Source organism: Erythrolamprus reginae, chromosome 2 (genome assembly GCF_031021105.1).
Source record: "Erythrolamprus reginae isolate rEryReg1 chromosome 2, rEryReg1.hap1, whole genome shotgun sequence".
NCBI lineage: Eukaryota > Metazoa > Chordata > Lepidosauria > Squamata > Dipsadidae > Erythrolamprus > Erythrolamprus reginae.
Genome location: NC_091951.1, coordinates 139728928 through 139743204, shown reverse-complemented (window position 1 = coordinate 139743204; position 14277 = coordinate 139728928). Strand labels below are relative to the sequence as shown.

General features: G+C 37.6%; 1 protein-coding gene across 1 annotated transcript in view; it reads right to left on the bottom strand.

Annotated features, from left to right (window-relative positions):
- The window catches only part of DNAH9 (dynein axonemal heavy chain 9), a 285097-nt gene that overhangs the window by 265695 nt on the left and 5125 nt on the right, over positions 1-14277 (bottom strand). Inside the window, exons 2-4 of the mRNA XM_070739679.1 lie at positions 7273-7469; positions 6813-6971; positions 6018-6148 (exon numbers count right to left, since the gene is read on the bottom strand). Of these exons, the coding sequence (XP_070595780.1) occupies positions 6018-6148; positions 6813-6971; positions 7273-7469 (487 nt within the window). The remainder of the gene's footprint in view (positions 1-6017; positions 6149-6812; positions 6972-7272; positions 7470-14277) is intronic.

Genomic DNA, 14277 nt, shown 5'->3' with positions numbered 1-14277 from the left:
GAAGATGAGTTTTCTCTACATTGGACCAGAACAATTCAATAGCAAAAGGGTTATTAAGCCATAATGCCAAACAATATAAAAAGGGCAGTGCAATAAAAAAAATGCAGATTTACTATTCTCCTGTTATCATGGGCCTAATTATGCTTGTGTTAGGATACTGTTAAATCTCCCTTCTACTAGTTTAGATGACAAACTATTAAAGTTCACCAGAGAGAAAGCACACATAGGATGAATAAATGGTATTTTACTCAGCCCATTCAGAAAGTATTCTCCCAATTTCTAAATCTTAAAAATTTAGGTTGGTTCCATAGTCCAAGGTGTTTCAAAGGACAAATGAGGGCTAATCATTTTTATTTTAACAGCAATTAGGGCAGTAGGCCTCTACTATCTATGAAATAATTTTTCGCTTTTAATTATTTCCTCCAGGCAAAGAGGATTAAAAAGTAATTCCCAGATACTTAAATACTTTGATGTGTTACACAGCAATAAGCATCAACCTTTCAGTGACCAGTTTTTCAATATTTTTTACATTTGCAATGATTTTACTGCCTACTTACTTATATAGTATATTGTTATTGCTATTAATTTTTTAGATTTTAATACTATTACTGGTAATCCTTTTTTTAACTTTTAAACTCAAATATAAATGGAACATCAATTTTCATTCAAATAAAATGTATTAATTATTCATAAAAATATACCCATAAAATTATCTCATTTTATTAATATGTTACTTAGTTTTGCTTAATTTATAATGCAAGATTGTCTTAGTGTCTTCTATCTATCTGTATTTCATAATTTAATTGATATAGTCAGAAAAAGAGCTTGTTTTTCTATTATATCCACACAATTTGTTTCTTTTATGGGAAAATGATTGTCCGCATTGAATTTCTAATTCAACTAGATAGAAAATTGGGGAAGCTATAGTATTAGTATTGATTAACATTTGCTCTACGATTATGAATAAATTGAGGGCATCTTCTCTTTCTGCAATTTTCTGTGTTGTTTAACATTGATTTTACATCCATTATCATGGTATAATCTACCATATCATCCTGACAAAAAGTATCTACATCATACATATTTCTTTGAAATGATTTATCATCCACACATCAGTATTCAGTTTGTTAAATCACTGTATGAACTCATTATGTTAACTCTCAGAAAATATAAAGATTCTTAAAATTTCTCCAAAATTTGTAGAATGCTTTTGGCAAGCTGTATTATGCAAATAGAGCCAATTTCTCAGTAAACTTAGAGATAGCATCCTCAACATCAATCAGGATCATTAGCTTAGTCGAAATTTCAGACGATCTAATTAAAGTTCCACTCTAAAGTCACACAATTTTCTTTAGAAAGCCATTAACCCTCCACATGTAACAACAAACAGGCAAACAAATGAATTGTTCATTGTTATGTCAATAAACATGTTGAAACAACTGCTCATTTTTGGAATTGGTCATAATCTTAATTTATTGCATTCACTGTGATATTTAATGAATTGTGTAAACTTGGACTTAAACATTGACAAGATGTTACCTGAGAATGATACAATAAATATTAGAAAAACTTCTAGAATTTCCATCTTTGAATATCACATATATCCACCATGTCTTCCTGCCATAACTTGAGCTCCACCAAATATACAAGCAATAATATTTGTCAATAAAATACAGGCCTTTTTAAAGTATGTTGTATGTATATGTTCTGTGTATGTCTTTTTTGTTATATTTGAAAAAAAACAAATAAATTTTATAAAAATAAAATAAAGTAAGTAATGCAGTAAAAATTGGTTTTCCTTTTGTACCAGCTATAAGATTTTTTTTGCAAATTTTTCTTCTTGTACATGACATTTTCATCAATATATGATACACAGACAATTAATAAAAGGTTGCTGTCCATACTTTGACTGTACTGAAAATGTCTGCATTTTCAGTAGCTTGGAATCTAATCTCAATATTCTTACCCATTTTATCAGTGCACCTTTATACAGGTATATCATTAATTAGTATGGATCTCAGTGAAATAAAGCTCAACATCAAGATAAGATGGTGTCGGTCCCAAAGTCGTGCAGAATGCAGCTGCGAGAGCAATCATGGGCTTCCCTAAATATGCCCATGTTTCACCAACACTCCGCAGTCTGCATTGGTTGCCGATCAGTTTCCAGTCACAATTCAAAGTGTTGGTTATGACCTATAAAGCCCTTCATGGCACCGGACCAGATTATCTCAGGGACCGCCTTCTGCTGCACGAATCCCAGCGACCATTTAGGTCCCACAGAGTGGGTCTTCTCCGGGTCCCGTCAACTAAATAATGTCGCTTGGCGGGACCCAGGGGAAGAGCCTTCTCTGTGGCGGCCCCGGCCCTCTGGAATCAACTCCCCCCAGAGATTAGAATTGCCCCCACCCTCCTTGCCTTTCGTAAGCTTCTTAAAACCCACCTCTGCCGCCAGGCATGGGGGAACTGAGATACTCTTTCCCCCTAGGCCTTCACAATTTTATGCATGGTATGTCTGTATGTATGTTTGGTTTTATAATAAGGATTTTTAACTGTTTTAATATTGGATTGTTATATGCTGTTTTTATTACTGTTGTTAGCCACCCCAAGTCTACAGAGAGGGGCGGCATACAAATCCAATAAATAAATAAATAAATAAATAAAAGTCATTATGTAAAGTCAAAGGTTGGCCTGACACAGTTTGGTAGTGATAGAGGAACGGTGAGGGGGGGAGTGAGAGAGAGAGAGAGATGCCACCACACATTCCTTTCTGCAGATGCCATAGTAATGAACACAGGAAGGAATTAGGAATCCTGCATAGGATTGGTCTTCATGACTGCACTTGTGGGTGTGGGGATATGAGATGGGGGTTTTGACCCAAATGTAATCTAAGGGACTCAGAGTTGGAATGATTCAAGTCGAATCCAGATAATAAATCGTACCTTGCGGAGCGATGCCGGGGGGGGGGGCATGTGACCACGGAGAACGTGCTTTTTTGCCGCAGGGAGTAGGTGGGGTTGAACCAAACAATAGCACACAGCACAAGTAGGAGATATGAAGTACAGATAACAACCCCTTAAGAGACACCATGGAAAAATATTTAACAGGGATAAAAAGAAAGGAGGAGAGAGACGGAGATAATGTGACAAACGTAAGTCTCCCGAAAGCAAACATGAGGAAATATGATGAAGTGTATGTAGCGCTTGGCTCCACTGTGACTACGGCGGGAGACGAGAAAAGACCAGTATGTTTACTGTGTCTAAAAATGTTGGCAGTGGAAAGCATGAAGCCAAATAAATTAGGGCATCACTTAAACACATTACACCCCAATCAGACTGATAAGCCGCTTGATTTTTTTCAGTGAAAACATGCTGAATATTGCGAACAATCATCCCAGCAGAGAGTTGGGGAGTGCAAAATGTTTACAGAAAATAATGGAAAAACACTGGTTTAAGGTGAAAATTTTTGTTGATATAATAAATTCATAATAATATTTTTTTAGTAGAGAACTAAATAAACTCATAAGTGGTCACAAATCTATGGGATTCAGTGTCCCAAAATGACAGCATGTTCTGACACATACATTAGCAAAAAAAAAAATTATAGCCTGTTGTGCCTACTTAAATTGTTATTTCTTTCATTTCTTTAACATCCCCTGGAAGGCGGTATTAAATTGAAGTATTACTTTTGTAATGATAATATTTATTTTCCTGCAATGAATGCTGCTGAATAGTCTTTGAATTAAGACTATGTTTGTGGTAAGATTATTTAATCTGAGTTTCTTCTCTCTACTATATGGGCTAAAACAGAGGTCCCCAACCTTTTTTGCACCAGGGACCGGCTTTAAGCTAGACCAGTTTTCCATGGCCCGGTGGGGGTGGGGAGAGCTAGCTGTCAGTGGCGCCGTAAAAGGGGCGATCAAGAGAGGAATGGGTGAATGAATGGACGGAGGGTGGGAAGGAAGGAAGGAAAGAGGGAAGGTACAGGAAGAAGAAGGGTGCAAAGAAGCAAAGAAAGGTGTGAAAGGGGAGAGTAAGAGAGGAAGGAGTGAAAGACGGGAATGAGGGAGGAAAGAAGGGAGGAAGGAAAAGGAAAGCAAGAAATGGAGGGAGGAAAGGAAGGAAGGAAAGAAAGAAGGAAAGAGGGAAGGGACAGGAACAGAGGAAGGAAGCAAGGAAACGTATGAAAGGGGAGAGTAAGAGAGGAAGGACTGGAGGGAGGGAGGGAAGAAGGTAGGAAGGAGAAAGAAAAGAAATAGAGGAAGTGAAGGGAAGAGAGAGAAAGAAAAAGAGCAAGAAAGAAAGCAAGAAAGAGAAAGAAAGAAAGAAAGAAAGGCAACTTCAAAGAAAGGCTCACTGAGCATCTCTCACTCTCTCTCTCTTTCTATCCCTCTTTCTTTCTTTCTCTTCCTTTCTCTCTCTCCTCTTCCTTTATCTCCTCTCTCTCTCTTCCTCTCTCTTTCTCTCCCCCCTCTCTCCCCCTTTCCCTCTCTCTTTCTCTCTCTCTCCCTCTCTTGCTATCTCTCCCCCCTTTCCCTCTCTTTCTCCCTCTCTTTCTGCTTGCGGACAGGCTGGCGAGGAGGCCAGCCTGTCCGCAAGCAGCCCGAGGAACTCAGAGGTCTGGAGGCGCCGGCGGAGCGGAGAGAAGCCCCCGCTAGGCTGCGCGCTCCGGTCTTTCCTCGGCCCTTCGGAAGGATCGCGCGCCTCTTCTTCCTCCTCGTTTCTTGGTCCCCATCCTCCTTTCTACTTTCTCCCCCTTCTCTTCCTAGCCCACTCGGAATATTCAAAATAAGAAAAGCCTTTGCCGGCGAAGGTTTTTCTTATTTTGAATATTCCGAGTGGGCTAGCAGGGAGATAGGGAGCGCGCGAACCGCCCGTGCGCCCCCGACATTCAATATCACCTTCCGCCGGCCCCGCCTCTCCTGCAAACCCCCTTGCTGAGAGCCCGGGGCGAAAGTGCTCTCGGCAAATGTGAGGCGGGCAGGGCGTGCGTTCCGGGTGCGGGAGGAGCTGCGGTGAAAGGCAGGAGGTGGCAGAGGAGCAGAGGGGGCAAATCGGGCGAGCGGTGGGCAGCGCGGAAAGGCCGAGGGGGCCCTGGCACCGCGGACCGGCTGAAAAACCCCAACGGCCCGGTCCTGGTCCGCGGACCGGCGGTTGGAGACCCCTGGGCTAAAAGACTCAAACCCACCTGCATTGTGATGAAGGCAGATGCATCATCATCATCACCATCATCCTAAGGAATGACTGGACTAGATTTAGTAGCCAGTTTAATAAGATAAAATCCACCAATTTAAACTTGTGTTATGGAATTAATAACAATTACAGGAGTAAAATCAACCATACTTCATTCTTTTTTGTACCTCAATCATTATAGAGAGACACCATAGGACTCTTAATTTGCACTTAAGTGTTTTCAGAAGTTTTAGAATCAGAAGTAAGAAGTTACTCAATTCTGGGAATTAGTTCAAATTCAGTTTTAAACTTATAAAAGTGACATGATGTTCCTCATGATAGCAAATGTTTTTTCCCACACTGATTTTCCATTAATTACATTTAACTGTAAACAACAATATTTTGTGTTTTTTTTTTTTCAAAAGTTAGTTATATTTTAGCCACACAAATTTATCTCTAATTTGTTTTGTGATTGGCTATACTCTCCATTTTGTTACAACTAGTAAAATAAATTGATTGATTGCCCTCAATAGTTTTGTCAACATATACCCATATAATAATTTGGGGGTGAAGGACATGACCTTTCTAAAAAAGTCCAAATGTACCTTTGTCCATGAAGTCATGATCTTTATTAATTGAGATTTAGTGCTATGCATCACTATCTCTAGAAATCATGAAACAAGACTCTTGTTTCATGCTTTATACAAGAAAAAAAGTAAACCTTACAGCTTTTGTAGAGATTGACTTTTACGCAGAGTACTGATGAATACAATAATAATCTTAATTGATGAATTACAATAATAATCTTTGTTTAATCACAATAATCCAACATTTCAGAGAGAGCCTTACCTGCTTCGACATCACTGAAGATGGATTTGAATGCTGGGAAGTAAGTGCTTTGCACCTTATCTAGTAGCTCTAACATAGTCAAAATTCTTCTGGCTTTTAGTTGGCTATAAATACACTGTAAATCCTCATATCTGTAACATATAATGAAGAAGATATGAGCATGCTCTCTTGCAGCAAAGAGGCTTATAATCTATCTAGGACAAATTAATTTAACAGAGAAATTTTATTCTTTGTGTCAGCCAAAAAATAAGAAACTGTACAACTAAGTTTTTCTTTTATAAATGGATACTTCTCAGGTTTTTCCTCCAGATCAGTTAGAGTCTAGGGCAGTGATGGCGAACCTTTTTTTCCTCTGCCGAAAAAGCGTTGGTGAGAGGTATCACGCATGCACGAGTGCCCACATCCATAATTCAAACGGCCTGTTTCCTAACTTCTGGTGGGCCCAGTTGGCTCATATTTCGCCCTCCCCAGGCTTCCCTGCAGCCGGGAGAGGGTAAAAACGCCCTCCCCCATCCCCCTGGAGGCTCTCTGGAAGCCAAAAACGCCCTCCCAGAACATCTGTGCAAGCCAAAAATCTTCTGACTAGCACACACATGCACATTGGAGCTGAGCTAGGGTAACAGCTCGCGTGCCAGCAAATATGGCTCCACGTGCCACCTATGGCACCCCTGTCATAGGTTCGCATCACTGGGCTGGGGCAAATGACCTGGTTCTGCAATTGGCAGCCACAAACCCCTATCACTTCCTAATCAATTTAGATTCCATTATAGAATGAGTTTAGCAATTATATAGTACCTATTTTTCCAGAAATCCAACTCCACATTTGGATGGGGATCTTTGCCTTGCAAAAGCGGTTCCGAAGACTGTCTTTTAAGAACATTCTGGATCTGGTGGGTCCATTCAATAACAGAAGACTCAATTGCATGGATAATAGATTTATCTACCAGTTCAGCACTGCAAAAAACAAAAGCATCGACAGATCAGCTTTATTTCTCTTTTGAAAGTGGTTCTTTAGAAACCAAATATATAAGGTAAAAACATACATTCTCCCTTTCAATCAAATAATAGGAAATTTGTCACAAAACAAATTTATTATTGTTGGCTCATGTTATTTGCACAACATGATTACATTTCTACGATTCTGTTTCTACTTGTTCAACAATTTATAGCTTAAAGCAAAACATGAAAAGCTTTCAATTCATTCAGTATCTTGAAAATGACCACTTAATCCAATAATGAAAGCATTGCAACTTACTTTTTCTCATTGTCAGAGTTAATGTATCTCTCTTTCTCAGGTTCAATAGGAAGCGATAGCAACGTTTTTCCTCTAATTTGACCAACCATCACAAAAACATTCCTTTTCAGAGAGCAGACATGATTAATGATATCTTGGGATACTACATTGGGCCAACTGTGATGGTTTCTCTGGTTCACCAAGAGAGGCATCATTACCTGGAAGCATTCAAATACACCCCATTATTAAACTGATATAGGAGAAGCAACAGAAAATATTGTATCAAATCTTCTGGTCTCCTGATTTTCTTACATCTAGCAAAAAAACCAAATGACCATTTTATAGACTTGAGAGCTTTCTTCACTAAGCCTTCCTGAGTTTCCAGTCAAAACAGACATAAAGAAATAGCTACTTCTCAGAGGCCAATTAAGGCCCACAGGGTTGGCCTTCTCTGGGTCCCGTCAGACAAATAGCGCTTACTAGCAGGACCATGGGGGAGAGCCTTCTCCATGGCAGCCCCGTCGCTCTGGAACCAATTACTCCCAGAGACGCGTATTGCCCCCACCCTCCTGGCCTCCAGAAAGCCTTAAAACATGGCTTTACAGAAGGCCTGAAGCCATTGAGCTACAGCATGCTATTCCGGCCTAGAAGTGATGGTTGCTTTTATTGATTGTTTTATTGGGACTTTAATTGTGGGGGTTTTTTTATTGTATAGAGTCCGTCAGGAGTTGGGGGGGGGCTATAAATCCAATAAAACTTAAACTTTGGGGGTTAGGTGACAAAGCCACAGAGTCAGGTAGTGAGTTCCAGGCACTTTCTAATGTTGTGAGCCGCCCCGAGTCTGCGGAGAGGGGCGGCATACAAATCTAATAAATGAATGAATGAATGAATGAATGAATGAATGAATGAATGAATGAATGAATAAATAAATAAATAAATAAATAAATAAATCACTCTGTTACTAAAGTTGTATTTTCTACCGTCAAGGTTGGAGCGGTTTATTTTGAGTTTGTATCTGTTGTGTGATCGTATATTGTTGTGGTTAAAGCTGAAAAAGTTGTTGACAGGAAGCAAGCTGTAGCAGATAATTTTATGAGTTATGCTTAGGTCGTTCTGAAGGCAACATAGTTCTAAGCTTTTTAAACACAGGATTTCAAGTCTGGTTGCGTAAGTATACTGTTGCGGATAGAGGAGTGAAGGGCTCTTCTCGTATAGTATCTCTGGACACTTTCTAATGTACCGTAGTTATGTCTGATATGCAGTGTGGGTTCCAAACAGATGAGTTGTATTCAAGGATTGCTCTGGCAAATTTTTGTATGCTCTGGTTAGTAGTGTGATATTACCAGAGAAGAAGCTACATAAGATTAGATTAACAGCTCTTGAAGCCTTTTTGACAACCTTGCTACAGTGGGCTTTGGCACTTAGGTCATTTGATATGAGTATTGCAAGGTCTTTGACAGAATGAGGGTTGTCTGCTAGGTTTTGTTTATTCAGCTTGTATAAATTATTTTTGACAACGTGTAGGACAGAGCATTTGTTGGTTTAAATTTGGAGTTGTCAGATGTTTGACCATTCTGACACAAAGTCAAGGTCTTTTTGGAGGGTAGCAGTATTGTCGGTGGTGAAGTTTTTTACATTATCAGCAAAGAGAATGCAGTCACTTGTAAGTGGTCACAAAGTTAATAGAGTATAAAGAGCGTTGCTCCTAGTACGTTGCCTTGGGGTACACCACTGTCAACAAAGAGTACATTTCTTTAAACTAATCATGTTTGAAACTGGTTTGTAATTTTCATTATAAAAAAGTTTCAAGTTTCAAGTTTTATTGGATTTATATGCCGCCCCTCTCCGAAAACTCGGGGCGGCTAACAACAATCATGAAAATATACAATAAAATCCAATACTAAAAGCAAATTAAAACCCCTTAATATATAAAAACCAAACATACATACAAACATACCATGTATACAGTTGTAACGGCCTAGGGGGAGAAAAAAGTCTTAATTCCCCCATGCCTGGCGGCAGAGGAAAATGAAATCACCAAGCCATCCCTTTTGGCAAGTCTTCAATTTGATTATAATAATTATTATTATTCTTTACTTATTTATATTTTAGGGGATTTTTTTAAAAAAAATATTTGCTTGTTCATTTATTTTTAATGTACATAATCATTATCAATATTATCTTCTTTTTTTCCTTTTAAATATAGATTCCACACATATACCTATGGAGTGATATTTCAATGTTAAATTCAAACTTTATGAAGGCTTTACAGCTATAACCAATGCTAGAAAACATTATTATTAGCTATTTCTCAAATGGTTTTTGCCATAAAATCAATTGGAATTGGTATTAATAAATGGGCCAATATAAAATGGACTAAGTTAGTCTTAATGTAAAAGGGTTACATGAACTAAAAGCACAAAATATAAATTTAGCTTATTTATAATTATTAAGGACAGATTTTGCTTATCTTTAGAAAACTGATTTAATGGAAGAGGATACGTAATGATGGATTATATGGGACAGTTTATCTCACAGATACTTCAGCTAAAGCTAAAGGCACGGCCATTTTAATTTGTAAAGGCTTTCCAATTGATGTACAAATTGATATAAATGAACATTATTTAATTTTATGTGCTAAAACAGCAGATACTGAGAAAAATGTCTAATGTTTATGGACCAAATTTACATTTTTCCTGTTATGTTTTATGAATGTTTTCAGGATTGGAATACATGTATTTATGATAAATTGATAATAGAAAAGGATAAGAGCCTCAGTGGTGCAGTGGTTAGAGTGCAGTACTGCAAGCTACTTCTGCTGATCACCAGCTGCCAGCAGTTTGGCAGATCGAATCTCAGTAGGCTCAAGATTGACTCAGTCTTCCATCCTTCCAAGGTCGGTAAAATGAGGCCCCAGATTGTTGGGGGCAATATGCTTACTCTCTGTAAAAGAGGGCTTAAAGAGGGTTGTAAAGCACTGTGAAGCGGTATATAAGTTTTAAAAATTAAAAAAATCAGTGAAATATTGGATCATGAGTTTTGATAGAATTACACTGGCAAAAAACATTAGTGAGAAAAACAACTAAGATTTATACAGGAGAACTGAATTTACTAAACCCCTATCACTTGATGTATCCAACCAAAAGAAAATACACATTCTATATAAGTGTGCGTGAGAACATTTTTAGGCTTGAGCATTTTTAACATTATAGATCTTATACTATCAAATTCAAGAGTGTAATATTGATCTTTGTTATATATCTGATCATAATGTAATTACTTTGAATTAGGTGTTTCAGAAATTGGTTAAGGTATTAAGAAATTGGAGTTTTAATGTTTTATTGAATAAAGAATTTGTACAACAAATGCAGGTAAAGAACTTAAAATATTTTGATATGAATTCAGAAATATAAATTTTTAATGGGAAGCATATAAGGCAGTGAAGGGCTACCAAAATTTTTACTACCACACTGTGGGCATGGCTTATGCTGGAAGCCTTGCATTTTCTTTCAACATCTTTCAGTGCAAATTGGGTGCTCTGGGGTGGAGCTCCAATTTCACTTCCCCACTGCTCCCCCCCCCCAAATCCTGGCAGTAGCCCATCCCTGATATAAGGCTTATATTTCAAGGTAAAATTACTGCTTATGCATCATAAAAAATAATTAAAAATAAAAGGGAAAGAAATTGAATAATTAATTGAAATATTTATGTACACAGATGGTTAGAGCCCCATCTATAGTTTGTATAAAGAAATTACAGAAAAAGAAATATGAACTAACTACAATTACATTTCAGCCAACAGAATTTTATGATAGTGATCCTGGGAAAATAGTGAAATGTCTAGTAAGATTTAGGCTAATTGTTTTTTTAAAAAAAAATGAACAGCACAATGCTTCCATTACCATAGGTGAACGAGATTCTATGAATAAAAGTTGAATGCTATGAATTGTCATTTTTTAACATTTTATTCAGAATTATATAGTAATCCAGAAAATTTATCAAATGAAGATATACAAGACTTTAAAAAAATAATTACCACATTTAGCTAAATCAGAAAAACAACTTTTATTTGCTTCATTAACTGAAATAAGTTTTGAAATAGCAAGTGGTAAAACACCAGGATTAGATAGGTTCCCTATTGAGTGGTATAAAATATTTATAGACCTTTTGGTACTAATACTTTGTCAAGTGCATGAAGAGATATTTGATAAATGAATTTTATCATCAGTATTTAATCAGGTTTATATTACAGTTATACCAAAACCAGGTAAAGATCACATCCAGTGCACTAATTATCATCTAATCTCATAGATTAATGTTTATAGAAATGTTTTAACAACAATGTTAGCAAATATATTACAGCAAGCAATAGCGTGTGTTATTAAAAATGTTAGCAATTAAGCAGAGTTAGCAAACTTTGTTATTAAAATGAAATCAAGCAGGGTTAATAAAAACTAGGCGACCAGAAGATAACAACAGATTGGATGTAGATGTCATAGAATTGAATAATCTTATTTTTATAAACTGAAAAGACCTTTGATAAAATAGAGAAACATACATGTTTGCAGTATTTAAATTTGGATTTCCTTAAGAATTAATCAAATGGATTAAGATATTATATGAGTCACATCTAAAAGAAAAGTTAATGGCATTTTTTTCTCCAGGTTTTGAATTATTCAGAGCAACTAAACAAAAATGTTCACTTTCACCCTTGCCTTTTAATACCTGTGTGGTGGGACATTTGGCTTGTGCTATTAGACAACATAAGAGACCCACAGAATACATAACACAGTTGGATATACATTGGCTTTATTTACAGACAATGTTCTTCTGTGTATTTCTAAATATCACACTACTCTTCCAGTCTTAATTGAAAACATCAATGCCCGTAGTAAAGTAGCAGCATACTATATTAACGGGTACAAAACTGATGTATATACGTCAAGATTTGGTAACACATCAATTTAAGGAATATCAGTTCTATAGTCATACCTACTCCGTTAAATATTTAGGAGTATACAGTGTTCCCTCAATTTTCGCGGGGGATGCATTTCGAGACCGCCCGCGAAAGTTGAATTTCCACAAAGTAGAGATGCGGAAGTAAATACACTATTTTTGGCTATGAACAGTATCACAAGCCTTCCCTTAACACTTTAAACCCCTAAATTACAATCTCCCATTCCCTTAGCAACCATCTAGATTACTACTCACCATGTTAATTTATTAAAGTTTATTAAAAAAAAATATTAAAAGTGGACAAAAGTTTGGCGATGACATATGATGTAATCGGGCGGGAAAACCTGTGGTATAGGGGGGGAAACCCTCGAAGTATTTTTTTAATTAATATTTTTGAAAACCCGTGGTATAGACTTTTCGTGAAGTTCGAACCCACGAAAATCGAGGGAACACTGTATAGTATATACTAAATGATATAATGCACTTAATAGTAATATGCAACAATTGAAAAGGTTTTTCCATATATCGATGGATGGGAATTATTAAAACTCACTCTTTGACTTTAAAATGATCTTAAAATGAATATATTCCCAGACGAATTTATATTTTGAAAGAAATACCAATTTATATACAATTTATATAGTGTATACCTGGAAAATACTTTCAGGAAATAAATTCTTTATTTAGAAAATTTCTGTCAGGTTTTTCGATTCTGAGAATATCTTTACAGAAAATGCAAATAGCAATCAATGAGGGAAGATTCGGTTCTTTGAAACTGGAAGATTATCATCATTACCTATTGACAGATATTAAATACTAAATCTGAAAATCCACCTGCTTCCAAAATTAATATTAGGCCATTAATGTTGCTCTATTCACATGAATATATGCAAATATGCAATTCCAATATCTCCTCCATTCATACAGAAGAACCAGTGAAGTGTAAACATAAAGCAGAGGAAAGAAAGTATGTTGTAAAGATAACATAGAGACATATGAGGTAAACAGAGTAATAATAAGTAGGAAAGCAGGGAAATTTAAATGACTTCCATGGTGACGTCTACTCAGAAATACAGTGGTACCTTGTGATACGAACCCCCCGTGATACGAACATTTCGAGATACGAACCTGGGCACGTTTCGGCCAACCAGGAAGGACGTCTTCGTGACGTCAAAGCTCCGCCCATGGACTTCCCTATTGGAATTCCCCACCTCCATTTCAGCCTCCAGATCGGCCGAAAACGCCACCGCCGATCACAAAAACGGTGCTCTGCCAGGCGGCGGCACCCAGCTGTAACCTCCTGAAACAGCCGGGCGCTTCTCAGCAGCCTCCAGAACCCGAACCCGAACTTTTGCCGAACTTCCGGGTTCGGTATTCAGGAGAATGCCGAGAAGCCCCCCGGCTGTTTCAGAAGGTGACAGATGGGCAGCGGCGCTTCTCGGCGGCCTCCCAAACCCAAACCCGAAAAGTTCGGCAAAAGTTCGGGTTCAGGTTTGGGTAAATGCCGAGAAGCCCCCTGGCTGTTTTAAAAGGTGACAGCCGGGCGGCGGCACCCAGTGGAGCGCCATTTTGTGATTTTTTTCCTCCTTGCATGCATTAATCGCTTTTACATTGTTTCCTATGGGAAACATTGTTTCGTGTTACGAACTTTTCACCTTACGAACCTCCTTCCGGAACCAATTAGGTTTGTAAGACGAGGTATTACTGTACATATCATTGTTATTCCGCAATGATAAATGCATAGATGTCTACTCCAGGGGTCTCCAACCTTGGCAACTTTAAGCCAATGTTGGAGACCCCTGATCTACTCTACAGTAATGAAATGATAAACTATCAGACTAAGCAGAACTGTGGGGTCATGATGACATACTTTGGAATGAGTGGGATAATTTAGTAGCAGTTGGTCAGCAATTATTTAAAGCAGCTGTGCTTCTTCTAGGGGTGAAATGATACCGATTTGGGCTGGTTTGCCCAAATCGTAAGTAACAAATACTTCCGGTTCCGAAGTGGCAGCAAAAATGCTTTTAAAAAGTTTTTTTTAAACTTTTTCATGATCACATACAGGGGGTG